At 41.1% G+C, this 16,427-nt stretch overlaps 1 protein-coding gene across 1 annotated transcript in view; it reads right to left on the reverse strand.

Annotated features, from left to right (window-relative positions):
- Nucleotides 1-997: 997 nt before the first annotated feature.
- Nucleotides 998-16,427, reverse strand: part of LOC145406401 (zinc finger BED domain-containing protein 5-like) — a 95,703-nt gene continuing 80,273 nt past the window's right edge. Inside the window, exon 2 of the mRNA XM_080277562.1 lies at nucleotides 998-1,675. Within this exon, the coding sequence (XP_080133688.1) occupies nucleotides 998-1,675 (678 nt within the window). The remainder of the gene's footprint in view (nucleotides 1,676-16,427) is intronic.

A 16,427-nucleotide genomic window follows, 5' to 3' on the forward strand; every position in this document is an offset into this window, starting at 1 on the left:
AAACGTTAGGAGAAACACACTGAGGTGGTTTGGCCATGTGGAGAGGATGGAGAGCGAGAGACTGACAAGGGGAGTGAACGTGAGTGAGATGGAGGGGAGGAAAGTGAGGGGGTGGCCGAGGATGAGGTGGAAGGATGGAGTAGAGAGGTATATGAGAGAGGGGTGTGTCAGCTGGGAGCAGGGCAGTGAAATGGCAGGGGACAGGTGACATGGAGACGATTTATTTGTGGCCACCCCTTACAGCATTAAGGCGTTTGGCAATAGGAAGATAGATAGATTAGTGTTGTTATCATGATCATCATCATGATTATCATCATCGTCATTATACAAGGTGCTCTCTTTTCATTTATCATTCATACATTTTAAATCTACAGTAATTTCCTTTCCTACATCCAGAAAAGAAATATTTGATTTCTAATATATACCAACACCTAGCCTAATGAATTGTGTGTGTGTGTGTGTGTGTGTGTGTCTATTTTATAATTACGAAATCTGTGTACGAGACTGGATAAGCCGAAACTATAGTGCCCTCGCATGATTGTTAGGTTCAGAAGCATCTCGAAGACTTGCCCTGTCTGACTCGAACGAATTTCGGACCGGGGAGTTAAACTCCCATAGATTTTGGCGATTTCGGGAGCCACAGCATACCACATCATACCACCCTTTCACACCACACCACATAAAATCATCCTTCCACTCCACATCAAGGACATTAGCTGAGGAGCCCTGAAGTTCCTTGCACTTTTGTCCTTTTTTCCTCCGTGTTCACTTACAACGTATTTCTTAGATTAGTGGCTCTTAACCTTTTTACCACCACTCCCCATTTAGAAGTTGGTCTTTCCCTCCACCTCTCCTCCCTTCAACCAAATTGATAAAATTCCTTCCCAGATTTTAAAGGAAAACAGAAAAAAAATGGTGTTTTTAGTCTTTTTATTGAGCATGAATTCTGTGCAAACAATATACCCAGCATATTTAATGAGGTTACTTTCTTACTAACTTAATGAGATACTTTACACTGCTTCTTAGCTACCAGATCTTGAATGCGTGGTCGAATGCCAGAGGGTGCACATCGTATGTCCTCTTCAACGTTCAGCCGGTTTCTGTACTTGGTCTTGACAGCAGCGAGCATGGAAAATGCAGCTTCACAAAGATACGTGGATCCAAACATTGTCAGAATCCGAAGAGCTTGATATGAGATCAGAGGGTAAACAAGAAGGTACTTGACCCAGAACACCTCAAGATCCAGTTCTTTAACGTCTTCCTCAGCTGGGGAGTTGAACTTTAACTCAAGAAACTTTTCTTGCACTTCATCCGAAACATTAGCTACTTCACACTGAAATGGGTTCCTGATGAATTTCCAGGCTTCACGCTTCTCATCTATATCTGGGAAGTATCTGATGAATTCTGCTTTCAAGTCAGTCAGTTGAGTGTTTATTATTTTTTTTTTTTCAAACTCAGAATCAAGGTAACTGTGAATGAGAGCAGAAGCCAAGTTTCTAAAACTGGCTGTATTTCCATCCTGAATTCGACATTTCCAGAGGTCGAGTTTGGCCATGGAGGCTCGAATGATGTCGTGGTGCATGATGATGTTTTTCCCTTGTAGTTTACGGTTGATTGCATTCAGCGCTTCAAAGATGTCCACCAGGTAAGCCAGATATAGCAGAAAGCCTACAGTCTGGAATTTGTCACGAAGATCTGCCTTCTACTGCGAATCTAGAAATATTGCTACTTCTTCCCGGAGTTTATAAAATCGTCCAAGCATGTTTTGTATTTCTTTCATAATCATCTTTATATTAGCCATGCTTTTGTTGAGAGAATTACAGATATAATTAGAGAAATTCCTACTTTATCCAGGCTCGCGCCCACCCTGGAATTGAATCACGCCCACCTATAGGGGAGCGCCTCCAGGTTAAGAACCTCTGGCTTAGATCAAGGTAACAAGACGTGTGAATTAGATATCAAGATTATACAAGCAGATGTGCGGCACAATTATTTGCAGACCGGCATAAATAAATCACAATGTCCCTTCCTCACACTGCTGCTGATTGCCGAACAAATCAAACTACTTAGCTGAAAGAATGTGCAGTTATAGCTTACATTGGAATCCTTTTTTTACTGTTGAATTATACAGCACTTACCTTAAGTGGAAAGTAGTAAGACATTGTATTTAATGGTTTTAAGTAATTATTGCCTCTGTAAAGCTGATGTAGTGTACTGCATATTTCTCGTTAACATAAAACCAAACAAAAATATCAGGAAAATAATAAATGACTAGACTTGGATGATTCTGAGACTAAATTAACCATTTGGCAGAAAGTTTTATTTTGTAGAAAGAATCGCTGCTCGGTTCAGAGATTGAAAACAAACTTTAACGCTTTCACCTCGATAACAGATATTAGTTGAATTATTCTGAAAACCTGTTGCCAATTTTATTCAACAAAGAAGAACCTCATAAAATACAAAGGTTAATAAATCAAATACTAATGTACATGAGAAGCTGGTGCATTGAGTTATCACTCCAAGGATTTTGTGATATCAGAACCATGCGTATTTGTGATACTAAGATTTGATAAAAATAAAACGTATAGCAGAATGCATCCGCGATGTGCAGAGAGAAAGAAATGAAGGTGTTCGAGGAAATTTAAGCGTAAGACTGCAGATCAATAGAAAATACAATTTTTCGTTTTCTTATTAACATGTTAAGCACCGTGTGTGTGAGAGAGAGAGATGTGTATATAAAATGAAGAGAAATACAGCTCTCGAAAGAAAAACATCATCTTGTTTATTCAGCCCGACAGTTTCGGCGAAAACTTTTCTCCATCATGATGCATTCTACAACAGAAACATCATGTGGCAAAAGTTTTCAGCAATTCACATACTTCATAAAAAAAAAATAAACAAAACGAGATACAAGAATCAGTAATTAAATGAGCTGGTCACTCTACACTACCGTATAAGTAAAGATAAAAGTCAGTAAACATTAGAAAGTGAAACCAAAAACGCACAGGGAGAAGGAAAAAAAAAAGAATATAACTCATAAAACCAACTAAAGCAAAGTCCACAGAGCAAAATAGCATTTAACCTTGAAAAGTTTACATTCATAAGTCTAACACTCAAGAGAGGTCTCGATGCTGACTAGTGATTGCCTATACTGCACAGTCAACAGGGGCCCAGCTAGAAGGACCTCCGCCTCGTTCGCACGGGCAGAGAGAACTGGGAAAGAGTCAAAGCAGATGGGGTGGTCAGATTCTCAGGAATGTTTTGGTATGGCGCTTTATCATCGTTTGGCTAATGGCCTGTTTGTTCACACTGTTCTACATATATATATATATACAGTATATATATATTGCCAGACGCCTCGATCCCGTTTGGGGTGGCCACAAACAAATCGCCTCCAAGTCGCCCTGTCCCCCGCCATTTCACTGCCCTGCTCCCAACTCACACCCCCCTCTCTCATATACCTCTCCACCCCAACCCTCCATCTCATCCTCGGCCTCCCCCTCCCTCTTCCCCCCTCCACCTCACTCATATACACTCTCTTCGTCAGTCTTTCACCCTCCATCCTCTCCATATGGCCAAACCACCTCAGTGTGTTCCTCATAACGCTTCCTATCACATCCACATCCACACCACAACGCTCCTTTATATCCTCATTCGTCAGCCTGTCTCTCCACGTGACTCCACAGGCTCCTCTTAAATAACTCATTTCCACTGCTCTCACTCTTGACTTGTGTCCTTCCAACAATGTGTCCAAGCTTCACTTCCGTACGTTAGAGTTGGTATCACAATACTGTCATGTAGTAACTTTTTCACTTCCATGCTCACTTACCTGTTTCTTATCACTGCTTTCAAGGAACCAGCAACCTTTCTTCCCTGCTGTACCCTTTCAAGCACTTCACCCTCCAAACCTCCATCCTTACTCATCACACTACCCAAATACTTAAACGTACTCACATTTTCCAATTCCTGACCATCCAACCTCGCTGTACATTCACTAACTTCACCTCTCTCAAAGACCATCACTTTACTCTTCCCTACATTCACCTTTAGGTTCCGTTTCTTACACACTCTCCCAAACTCATCCACCAAGCCTTGCAGCTCCCCTTTGTCTTCACTCAACAACACAGTATCATCTGCAAACAACAGTACAGGGAGTTTCCAAACACTATCCTCTCTCACCAGGGCCACTCCAACATCCACTACCCTACCTTGTACCTCTTTTATTACCCCATCCATGTACAGATTGAACAACCATGGAGACATGACACATCCCTGTTTCAAACCAACTTTCAAAGAGAAAAATTCACTTAGTTCACCATCCACACGCACTGCAGCCTTCGCACCATCGTGCATACTCTTCACAGCATTCAACAACTTCCCATCTACTCCATATATTCTTAACACTTTCCACAATCCTTGTCTATCCACCCTGTCATATGCTTTCTCCAAATCCATGAAAGCCGCATACAACTTCTTTCCCTTCTGTAGAAACTTTTCCACTAAAGATCTAAGAATGAATATCTGATCTACACAACCTCTTCCCTTCCTAAAGCCTCCCTGTTCTTCTCCAACTAATTTCTCTGTTCTTTCTCTAACTCTGTCTATAAGTATCCTCCCATACACTTTTCCTATTATACTAAGAAGACAAATGCCCCTATGATTACCACACACTTCTTTTTCCCCTTTTCCTTTGTACAAGGGAATAATTATACCTGACTTCCAATCCTCTGGGACTCTACCTTCCTCCCAGGCCAATCTGCACATCTTCCACATCCATTGTACTATCTCTCCCCCATACTTCAGCATTTCACCACACACTCCATCAATTCCTGGGGCTTTCCCCGATTTAACTTTCTTCATTGCTTCCACAACTTCTATCCTACTGATTTCTTCCTGTCTTCTCACCTCCCTCCTTCTCCCAGCCATTCCCCAGCCACTTATACTCGCATTACTTCCATCCTCTACGTTCAACAATTCCTTAAAGTGTTCTCTCCATCTGCTCACTTTTTCTCCCTTCTCCACTAGTAATCTACCATTTTTATCTTTCACTCCCCTGCTAACTTCACTTCCACCCTGTCTTACTCTTTTCACTTCTCTCCAGAACATTTTCTTACAGTCCCTCCACTTTACACTCAAATTCCTTCCAAATTCCTCATCCACTCTCTTCTTACTCTCTCTTACTAATCTTTTCACCTCTCTCTTCCTTTCCACATATAACTCTCTCTTCCACCTCTCAACTTCTTCCACGCCCCTATTTCTCATCCATTCATTGTATGCTTTCTTCTTTTGTGCCACAGCCTGTTTCACCTCTTCAGTCCACCACGCTGTTCCTTGCACCCCCCTCCGTCTTCTCTTCCTTCCACACACCACATCACATGCTGCACATATTTCTTCTGTAAATATCTTACACATACCTTCCACGTCTCCCATCTGCTCCAATTCACATTTGCCCAATCGTTCCTCCACTTCTCTCTTATACTCTGCCTTTTTCTCATCCTCTTGTAACCTTTCCACTCTCCTTGCAACTACTCCTTCCTCTCGTCTTTCCCTTCTTCTATTCCTCCATCTTACTTGCATCCTAATTCTGGCCACCACCAAGTAGTGGTCAGAAAGTCCACTCCCCCAACCTCTATACACTCTTGCATCCTTTACACATCTTCGCATCCTTTCATCCACACACACATAATCAATCATTGCCTTCCTTTCATTCAGTTCACCACCCACCCTTCTCATCACTCGCCATGTATACCTGTGGATCATTTTATGCCTGAAGAGGGTATTGGCTATCACCAACCCCCTCCCAGCACAAATGTCCACTAACGCACTCCCATTCTCATCTATCTCAGCAGGCACACCCCACTCACCAACTATTCCATCCACCTTCACATTACCAACTTTACCATTCATATCACAAATCAAAAACACTCTCTCATTCCTTCCAAACTTTTCCATGCACACTTCCACATTTGTCCAGAACTCTTCTCTCACTCTTCTAGCACGATCTTGCGTTGGCGCATACACACACACAATCGCCCACATTTGTATTCCAACTTTCAACTTTACCCACACAATCCTTGACCCAACTGATCCATGCTGTCTTATGCTCTTCTTCCATCTTTTACTCACAACTATACACACTCCTTCCTTTGCCCTCTCATTCTCATCTACTCCTGCACATATACCCCATCCATACTCCCATTCTCTCACACTTTCTCCTCTCCATTTTGTTTCAGTTATTCCACATACATCCACTTTCGCATCCTCAAGCACCTGGACAATCTCTCTCTCTTTCACCTCATCATTCGCTCCTCTTACATTTCATGTACTCATTATCAAGTCCTTTGTCCGGTCCTGGGTCGTCATCGTTTGGTCAGTCTTTGTCCGAGGCTTCTTGTTTGTTTTTTTAGTTAGTTGTTTTCCGGGGAGGGGCACTAACCCTCCGCCAACCCTATTAGTCGCCTTTTACGACAAGCAGGGATACTGGGGGAGTATTCTTGAAAACCCCCCTACCCCCAAGAGTTTTGCAACTGCGTGAGTACAGCAGCTTACCAAGTGAGCCATTTAGCCTCACTTTTTACTTGGCTCAATTGGTTTCAGTTTTTAATTTGTACTGACTTTTTACCTTCCTTCTTTGACTGACATATTTACTAGCTCATTTAATTACTGATAAATTTGTTATAATGAGCTATGTAAACTGCCTTATATTTTTGCCACATGATGTTTCTCTATTGAATGCTTGTGTTTTTTGTCAATGTAAGATTCTGCTTCCTAAGAAATTTTTGTTTTATGCAAGGAAGAAGGAACCAAAGGCCAGGAGCCCGCAAACCGTTCCTTCCAAGAAAAAAAACAAAAAAAAAAACAGAGAGCCAAATTCAAGCTCCGTTCATTTCGAGGTGTCTGGACACTGCGTTTGAAGAAAGACTGGAGATCATAGGAAGTAGGAAATACAGACAGAGGGAGACAATTCCAGAGTTGACATGTTGCATAAATGAAGGACTGGAAGTAACGGTTAACTCTTGCATTAGAGAGTTGGACAGAAAAGGGATGAGAGTTTGTCGCTAGACGGGTGTTACGCGCCCGTCGTACAGGTGGGGGGATGCAAGCAGACCGTTCAGAAGAGGAGTGACCATTGAAGTAGCGATTGAAAAGACATAAAGATGCAACAGTGCGACGAAAAGAGAAAGGTTGAAGGGAGCCAGTAAGACGAGGAGAGTTAATGAAAGGAAAAGCCTTTGACTCCACGCTAATGAGAAGGGCTGTATGTGGGGAGTCTCCCCATACATGTGAATTGTATCCTAAACAGGGGCGAATAAAACCCGTGTATAAAGTCAACAACTGTGCAGGGGTAAAGAAGGTACGGAGTCGGCTTAGTACATCTAGTCTCTGTATCATCACTCAGCCATATTGCAGAACTTCTGCCTATCAGAATTCTTTCATTCTCCGAACTGTATCTCTCTGGAACTCGCTTCCCCAGAGTTGTTTCCCTCCAAATTTCAACCCACAGCTGTTCAAGTCTAACTGTTACAGATATTTTATGAACAAAGGACACCAGTAATCTGGTGTATGGATTATTTCTTTTATTCATTTGTTTTTCCTTCCTCCGTTCTGTTATTTAAAAAAGAAAAAAAGAAAAAAAAAAAGCGTACTTGTAGCAGGGAGAGGTACACAGAACAATGGAAGACCTAACTTACTTTGACATACCAGGCCTAAACTGAGCTTATATCCTAGCCACGGCAAGCCTATACAAAGAATGTAAGTCTGAGGGATACTCTTTAACTATTAATTCTGTTAATGATTATCACATCTAAAATGGTTATAGATTATGTTTACCTTGTACTCATATTTGCCAGATATTAAGTGTGATCAATTGCATTTCTTCCAGCCTAGCCATACGAATCGGAGTGATAGTGTCATTAACTCTCTTATGATCGTGAAACCTCTAGTAGTCTTTTCCGGCAAATGCCAGACAACTTCGTTCAGTTGAAAGTGAATCATAGAAGACTCAGAATAGAGGTACGAAATGTCAGAATTCCTGTAACTCTTTCAGTCAGTCAGATGTCTCATAAATGTAGTTTGCTAGGGCAAAAAACGACTTCATAAACTGTGTAACGTGTGAAAACCTTATATAAATTTTATTTTCCAGCAAACATAACTATCTTGGACAAACAACCTATCTATCTGTTGCAAGACGCCTCAATCCCGTAAGGGGTGGCCACAAACATTTCGCCTCCGAGTCACCCTGTCCTCGCCATTTCACTGCCTTGCTCCCAGCTCACACCCCGTTCTCTCCAATACCTTTCCACTCCACCCCTCAATCTCATCCCCAGCGCCCCCTCCCTCTCCCCCCTTCCACTTTACTCGCATATACCTACTCCTCGTTAGTTTCTCGTTCTCCGTCCTATTCACATGGCCAAACCACATCAGTGTATTGCTTCTAACACTCTCTATCATCCTAATCCACACCACAGTGCTCCTTCACTTCCTCTTTTGTCAGTCTGTATCTCGACGTAACTCCACAGGCTCCTCTCAAATAATTCATTTCAGCTGCTCTCACTCTTGACTTGTGTCCTTCCAACAAGGTCCAAGCTTCACTTCCGTACTTTAGAGATGGTATCACAACACTGTCATGCAGGGACTTTCTTACTTCTATGCTCACTTCCCTGTTATTCCCTTTCAAGCATTTCACCCTCTAAACTTCCCTCCTTACTCATCACACTACCCAAGTACTTACACGCACTCACATTTTCCATTTCCTCTTCATCCAACCTCACTATACATTCAGTATCTTCATTACTCTCAAAGACCATAACTTTACTCTTCTCTACATTCACCGTTAGAGTCCTTTATTACACACACTCCAAGACTCATTCACCAACCCTTGTAGTTCCCCTTTGTCTTCATTTTACAATACAGCATCATCTGCAAATAAAAGTACAGGGATTTTCCAAATATTGCCCTCTTACATTAGGGTCTCTCTAACATCCAATGCCCTACCTTGTATTTCTTTTATAACACCATCCATGTACAGATTCTTCAACCACGGAGACATGACACATCCCTGTTTCAATCCAACATTCAAATAGAAAAATTCATCCAGTTCACTATCCACACACACTACAGCCTTAGCCTCCTCATACATACTCTTTACGGCATTCAACAACTTCCAATCTACTCCATATATTCTTAATAATTTCCACATTCCTTTTCAATCCACCCTGTCATATGCTTTCTCGAAATCCAGGAAGGCGGCATACAGCTTCTTTCCCTTCTCTATACACTTACTAAACAACTAAGAATGAATATCTGATCTACACAACCTCTTCCCTTCCTAAAACCTCCCTGTTCTACTCCAACTAATTCCTTTGTTATTACCCGAACTCTTTCAACAAGTATGCTACTATTTACTTTTCCTATTACACTAAGAAGACAAATGCTCCTATTATTACCACACACTCCTTTTTCCCCTTTTCCTTAGAACAGGGGAATAATTATACCAGATTTCTAATCCTCCGGGATTCTACCTTCCTCCCAGGCCAATCTGCACATCTTCCACATACATTTTATTACTATCTCTCCCCCATGCTTCATCATTTTGCCACACCCTCCATCAATTCCTGGGGCTTTCCCCTTTTCAACACTCTTCATTGCTTCCATAACTTCCATCCTACTGATTTCTTCCTCTCTTCTCACATCTCTCATTCTCCCAGCCATTCTCCAGCCACTTATACCCGCATTACTTTCATTCTCTATGTTCAACAACTTCAAGTGTTCTCTCCATCTGCTCACGTTTTCTACATTCTCGACTAACAATGTACCATTTTTATCTTTCACTCTTTGAGTAACTTCTTTATCACCCTTTTCTAACTCTGCTTGCCTCATTCCAGAACATTTTCTTACATTCCCTCCATTTTACATTCAAATTCCTTCCAAATTCCTCATCCTCTCCCTACTTACTCATTCTTATTTATCATTTCACCTCTCTCTTCCTCACTACATATAACTCTCTCTTCCATCTCTCAACTTCATCCATGCCTCTGCATCCCATCCACTCACTAAATACTTTTTTCTTTTGCGCAACAGCTTGTCTCACCTCTTCATTACACCATGCTGTTCCTTGCACCCCCATTCGTGTTCTCTTCACCTCACACACCATCTCACATGCTTCACAGATTTCTTGTGTGAATATCTTGCACACACCTTCCATGTCTCCCATCTGCTCCAAACCATATTTACCCAATCGCTCCTTCACTTCTCTCTTATATTCTGCCTTTCTCCTATCGTCTTGCAACCTTTATATCTTCCTTGTATGAACTACTTCCTGCTGTCTTTCCCATCTTTTATTCCTCCATTTCATTTGAACCTTGACCTTCACCATCACCAAGTGGTGGTCAGAAAGTCCACTCCCCAACCTCTATATGCTCTTGCATCCATTACATACCTTCTTATTGAATTACCCCACCCAGACACACAAAATCAATCATTGCCGTCCGTTCATTCAGTTCATATAATGGCAACTTCAAATGTCTTTTGTCTCCCCAATCAGTTTCCAGGTGGGGGAAATAATATTGTTGTGGTTACCGTCAGACTTCTGTGTTCAACGGGTAAAATGTCAACAGTAGTGTTGACTGTACCTTGTCTGCTCTGACTAGAGCTTGAGGGGCAGAATAGTTAAATGATGCTGTCGTATTGTCTGTGACTCACATACTTTATTCTAATAATGAGACTCAACATGAGTTTGGTTGAAGAACACGCAGATTTACTCATGTTACCAATCGACTGTAGTTACAAGGGCATTATCTAAGCTGCGTTTACAAGGGCATTATTTGAGCTGCGTTTGTATGCCAATAGTGTTAAAAGTATTTCCTTCCCTCCCCGTAAAACAAATAACTTAAAGTCAAATGGCCACCCCTTACGGGATTATCGCGTCTGGCAATAGATAGATACAGAAATATATTAAGGGAATCTCAGTAAGCTTAATTTTATATCCTCTCTCTGAAGCTTGTTTTCAGTACTCACAACTTCAGAGTTATTACTCAAACGTTGCTGCGCTAATATATATATATATATATATATATATATATATATATATATATATATATATATATATATATATATATATATATATATATATATATTGTAACATAGCCTATGATTTCATCATCCTTTGTGTAATTCTAACGTACAGTATGCTGCATGTTTGATCACGAGCGTGTTCTACCTCAGTCCCCCCTTCTACCGTTATAGTAGAGTAAGTCGTTCTTTCTGTTGTTCAGAGCAGGAGTGTCAACTCTTTGTCCCCTATGGCTTCGTTTGCGCGTCCTTCTTACAAGTTGTATCAAGCTCTGCCGGCCCCTATATAATGAGCTCAGTCTCTGCATTAATTGCCACTTAGATCTACTCTTCATTTTGTTCACATCCCTGTCCTCCCCTATACAGTTGTTATTATTGTGAGTGCTCAGGAAGTCTCCAACCATCTATGGTCGTACCATTATAAAGTGGCGGTTTGGGTGGGGCACGAACCTCTGTATAGTGTTGCCACGTTTTCCGTACTCGCGATCCCCCCCCCCTCTCTCTCTCTCTCTCTCATGGGGGGATGTGCATCATCTTAGGGAATTTTGTTTCTTTTATGTCTTATAAACTTGTGCTTTCATTTCTTTATTTTGTTTTTTATTATATTATTGTTTTACATATGACGCCAGATGACCTCGGTGTTACGGCGCCTTTTCATTCAATCATTCTCGCCCTCCTTCCTTCCTTTCCTTCATCTTTCCCTCAGCTTGACAATGCACTCAACACTGCCCCTTGCCTGCCTTCTCTCTCTCTCTCTCTCTCTCTCTCTCTCTCTCTCTCTCCTTGGGGAGATGTGCTTCACCCTTGGGAATTTTGTTTCTTTTATGAGTGACTTATAAACTTGTGCTTTCATTTCTTTATTTTGTTTTTATTATATCTAATTATGTTTAAAAATATTTGTTTTACATATGGCGCCAGATGACCTCGTTGTTGTGGCGCCATGATTTGTTTTCATTCAATCACTCTCTCCCCCCTTCCTTCCCTCCCTTCCTTCATTTCTCACTAAGCTGCACTCAACACTGCTCCTGGTCTGCCTTCCCCCCCCCCTCTCTCTCTCGTCTGTGGTATTTTAGGATACATTTTGGTTATTTTCTTTTACGTTATAATGTACATATTGTAAATCTGACTTTATTTCCACACCACCCAGGAGGTTAAAGTCTTGGCGCGTTTTTTTTAAGAGGTGTCCCCAAACAGGCCTATTCCTCTATCCCTCACAGATGACCAGGTCGGACTGGGTGTGTGTGAGTGTTGCCGCTCACGAGGGTTTAATGCATATATTTTTTTTACTAAGAAACTGGCATATTTTTGCTTATATTCCTGCACATTATCTTATAATCATAATTGTGACATTATTACCCACCCCAGAAATACGGTAACAGCCAATAAAAGTGACTATTTTTTTTTAAGCAATACTGTAAAATAATTATGCCACGTTTCTGTATTGCGGTATAAATATTTTACGCATAATCAGTTTACTTTTCTTTCATATATTATAATACACACGTTACCATTATATTCTTATGTGTTTATCTTATTGTGACGCCTATTACATATATCAGAGCCGTTCACATAGTGGGTATGGAACACGTGGCAACACTCTACAGAGGTTCGTGCCCCACCCAAACCGCCACTTAAGACTGGTACCACCATAGCATCTGTGTAATTTGAGTATGAGTGTTATTACATTTTGTTCTTGTACTGTATAGCATAAGGTGTTAATTTGTAGGCCTATTGAGGTTTTTGTGATTAATGTAAAGTTTGGATGTCAGTCATTGTTCATGATATTTCGTATCTGTAATAATATATCTTGCATTCACTGAGTATTATCTAGTGTTATCATTTTATCAGGGCTGACTTAGATAAATTTACTCTTGCTAATTTCGTGTTAATAGAGGCTATTGCAGTTAACCATATATTTAACCTGTTTTTTGCCATTACATTATCCTTATGAGTCCTGAATGTTTTGTTGTTAGTTTGAGCATTAAACTTTAACTTGTAATTTTACCTAACTCTTTTGTTTTGAACCTGGAACTTTACGGGACAGTAGTGATTTTTAGTATTCTCACTTAAAGTGTACGTTATCTTTCTCTGTTCTGTAACATAAATTTGGCAACCTCTTATCAGGATATTCAGGATATTATCATAAGGATATTGCTTGATATTTAATGACTGTAATTTATTCATAATGTCTACTATTTCTACGCTTGATGAAGCCAAAGATTTTTTGTCAAATGTGCAAACAGTGTGTGATGTAGAAAACAGAACAAAGAATGAACTTAAGCTTGTTGCTCAACAATTGGGAATTGCTGTTCGCTCTCATCATTCTAAAGATCAAATTGTTGACATGATTAATGAAAGCTTGTTTAATGTAACTCCTCCAAATGAGCAAACGCAGATTGAATTAGCTAAGTTACAGCTAGCCCTGCAGGAGGCTCGTGTTAAGGAGGCTGAATTTCAGGCAAATGCTAAGGAGGCTGAGTCTCAGGCTCGTATTCAGGAGGCACAAATTGAAATTGCTAGGATTCAGGCAGACCATGAGTATCGCATGAAACAAGGTGGAACTGGATCATCTAGCTCTGATGATTTTCATGTGGCTAAAAATGTTAAACTTGTCCCTCCTTTTAATGAATCTGATTTAAGAAAGTATTTTCAGTTGTTTGAGAGGGTAGCTACAGGTTTTAATTGGCCAAAAAAGTATTGGCCAGTACTCCTTCAAACTGTTCTCACCGGTAAAGCTCAAGTAACTTATGCATCTTTGCCTCAGGATCAATCTGATAATTATGATGTAGTTAAGAGCTTGATACTTAAGGCCTATGAGCTTGTTCCTGAAGCCTATAGAGTAAAATTTAGGACAACTTATAAACAAGATAAGCAATCCCATGTTGAGTATGAAAAAATCAAAGAAGATCTGTTAGAGCAGTGGTTAAATTCTAAGAATGTGGGTTCTGATTTTGACAAATTTAAGCAGATGATTTTGCTGGAGGACTTCAAAAGGTGTATTTATAAAGATGTAAGCCTATATCTTGATGAGAGAAGAATAGATAATTTGTCTGATGCTGCAGTTTTAGCTGATGAATATGTTCTCACTCACAAGAGATATTCTAAAGAAAAAGGGAAAGCTGAGAGTAAGTACGTTGCCTCTACTCAGAGTACAGGTAACAGGAAAGAGAATAAAGATGATGTTTCTCAGGAAGTAAATGCCAGCTTCACCTCTAGATTTCAGAAAAGTAAATGTACTTATTGTAGTAATCTTGGTCATACTACGGAGAAATGTTTCAGCAGGCAGCGTGATGTGAACAAAAAGGAGTCTTTAAATATTCAGTCAATTGGTCTAGTGTCCACCCTTGAGAGTTCCCAGAATTCTTTAACTGAGTTAACTGAACCTGCTTTGAGGGGTAAATTAAATTCTCATGATGGAGCTCCTCTTTTGAGCAGTGACGTGGGTGACACTCTCAAGAGTTCATGTGCTATTTTCCTGTCTGATGGTTTTGTCAGTCCTCTGGACAGTAATGACAGGAAATCTGTTAAAATATATCGTGATACAGGTGCTTGCCAATCCCTTATGCTGACCAGTGTTCTAGGCTCTAATGTTAATTCCTCTGATGAAACTGTAATCTTACAAGGTGTAGGGAATAATTACTTCTCTGTCCCTCTGTGCAGAGTGAATTTAGAGTCTGGTTTTGTTAATGATTCCGTTATGGTCGGGTTGGTTGAGACACTCCCAATGTCAGGTGTAACTTTCTTACTTGGAAATGATATTGGTGGAAGTCAAGTGTGTCCAGCTCCTCAGTTGTCTAGTGAGACAGTGACTGCGACCCAGGATCGTGATGTCCCTGATGTGTTCCCTGCATGTGCTGTCACTAGGGCTAAGTCTAAAGTTACTGGTGACTTAGAGGATAATGATGATGATGATGTTATCCTAGCTGACACTTTTCTTGCTAATTTGGACCACTCACCAGATGAGGCAGTACCGCGTAGTGTTAATAATTTGTCTCGTCAAGAGTTGGTTGAGTTGCAGGTTGCTGACCCTGAGTTGAAAGGTCTAGCTAACTCTGCTTGCAGCGAGGAAGAGTCAGCCGGTGCTTCTGCTTGTTATTATATAAAGTCAGGAGTACTTATGAGGAAGTGGAGACCCCCAACAGCATCAGCCGACTGTGAATGGGAGGTTGTACATCAAGTTGTCATCCCTCGTGTTTGTAGGCAGGATATCATTAGAATGGCTCATGATTCCAGTTTGGCAGGATACCTTGGAGTGAGGAAGACTGTGGCATGCATTTTGAAACACTTCTACTGGCCAGGTATCTTCAAGGATGTTTCCTGGTATTGTAAGTCTTGTCACACCTGTCAAGTTGTGGGGAAGTGTAATCACACCGAAAAGGTTGCACCTCTAGTTCCCATTCCTCCTTTTGAGGCGCCATTCACCCGTGTGTTGGTGGATATTGTGGGCCCTCTTCCTAAGACTTCTTCAGAATTTTCTTATGTGTTGACCCTGATTGATATGGCTACTCGTTATCCTGAAGTCATTCCACTTAGAAATATCTCAGCAAAGAACGTGGTTAAGAAAATGCTGGGGTTCTTCACAAAGTTTGGTCTGCCCAAGGAGGTACAGTCAGACCGGGGAAGTAATTTCATGTCAAATGTTTTCAAGCAGTCTCTGAAAGAGTTGGGCATCACCCAGATCACGTCTTCAGCTTACCATCCCCAGACCCAAGGAGCGTTGGAGAGATACCATCAAACACTCAAATCGATGCTCAAGAAATACTGTTTGGAACATCAGAAAGACTGGGATAAAGGTCTTCCATTCGTCGTCTTTGCCGCAAGAGAATCTCCAAATGAATCACTGGGCTTCTCACCTTTTGAACTTCTGTTTGGCCATGAAGAGGACCCCTTAAGTTACTCAAGGAATGCTGGCTGCCGGAGGAAGATGACGTCAACCTGCTGGAGTATGTGATGAAGTTCAAAGAACAGCTGTCCACTGCTTTACAGCTGGCGAGAGAGAATTTAGGAGCTGCTCAGGAGAAGATGAAGACTTGGTATGATAAGAAGTCCAGGTTACGCCACTTTCAGCCAGGAGATCAGGTTTTGATTCTGCTACCGGTTCATGGGCAACCTCTTCAAGCCAAGTTTAGTGGTCCTTATTTCGTGGAGAAGAAACTCAGTGATGTCAACTATGTCATCGCCACACCAGATCGTAGAAAGAACAAGCAACTTTGTCACATCAACATGCTAAAGTTATATCACAGGCGGGACGAAAATAATCTAGTCTGCACTGTAGCTGTTCCACCCGAGTCTGCAAGTGAAGCTCTCCCATGCGGCATGAGCCTGAGTGATACTTTGGGGAAGAATCCTGATATCAT

This window comes from Coenobita brevimanus, chromosome 70 (assembly GCF_032717465.1).
Source record: "Coenobita brevimanus isolate Jiangsu-jjx chromosome 70, ASM3271746v2, whole genome shotgun sequence".
NCBI classification, from domain to species: domain Eukaryota; kingdom Metazoa; phylum Arthropoda; class Malacostraca; order Decapoda; family Coenobitidae; genus Coenobita; species Coenobita brevimanus.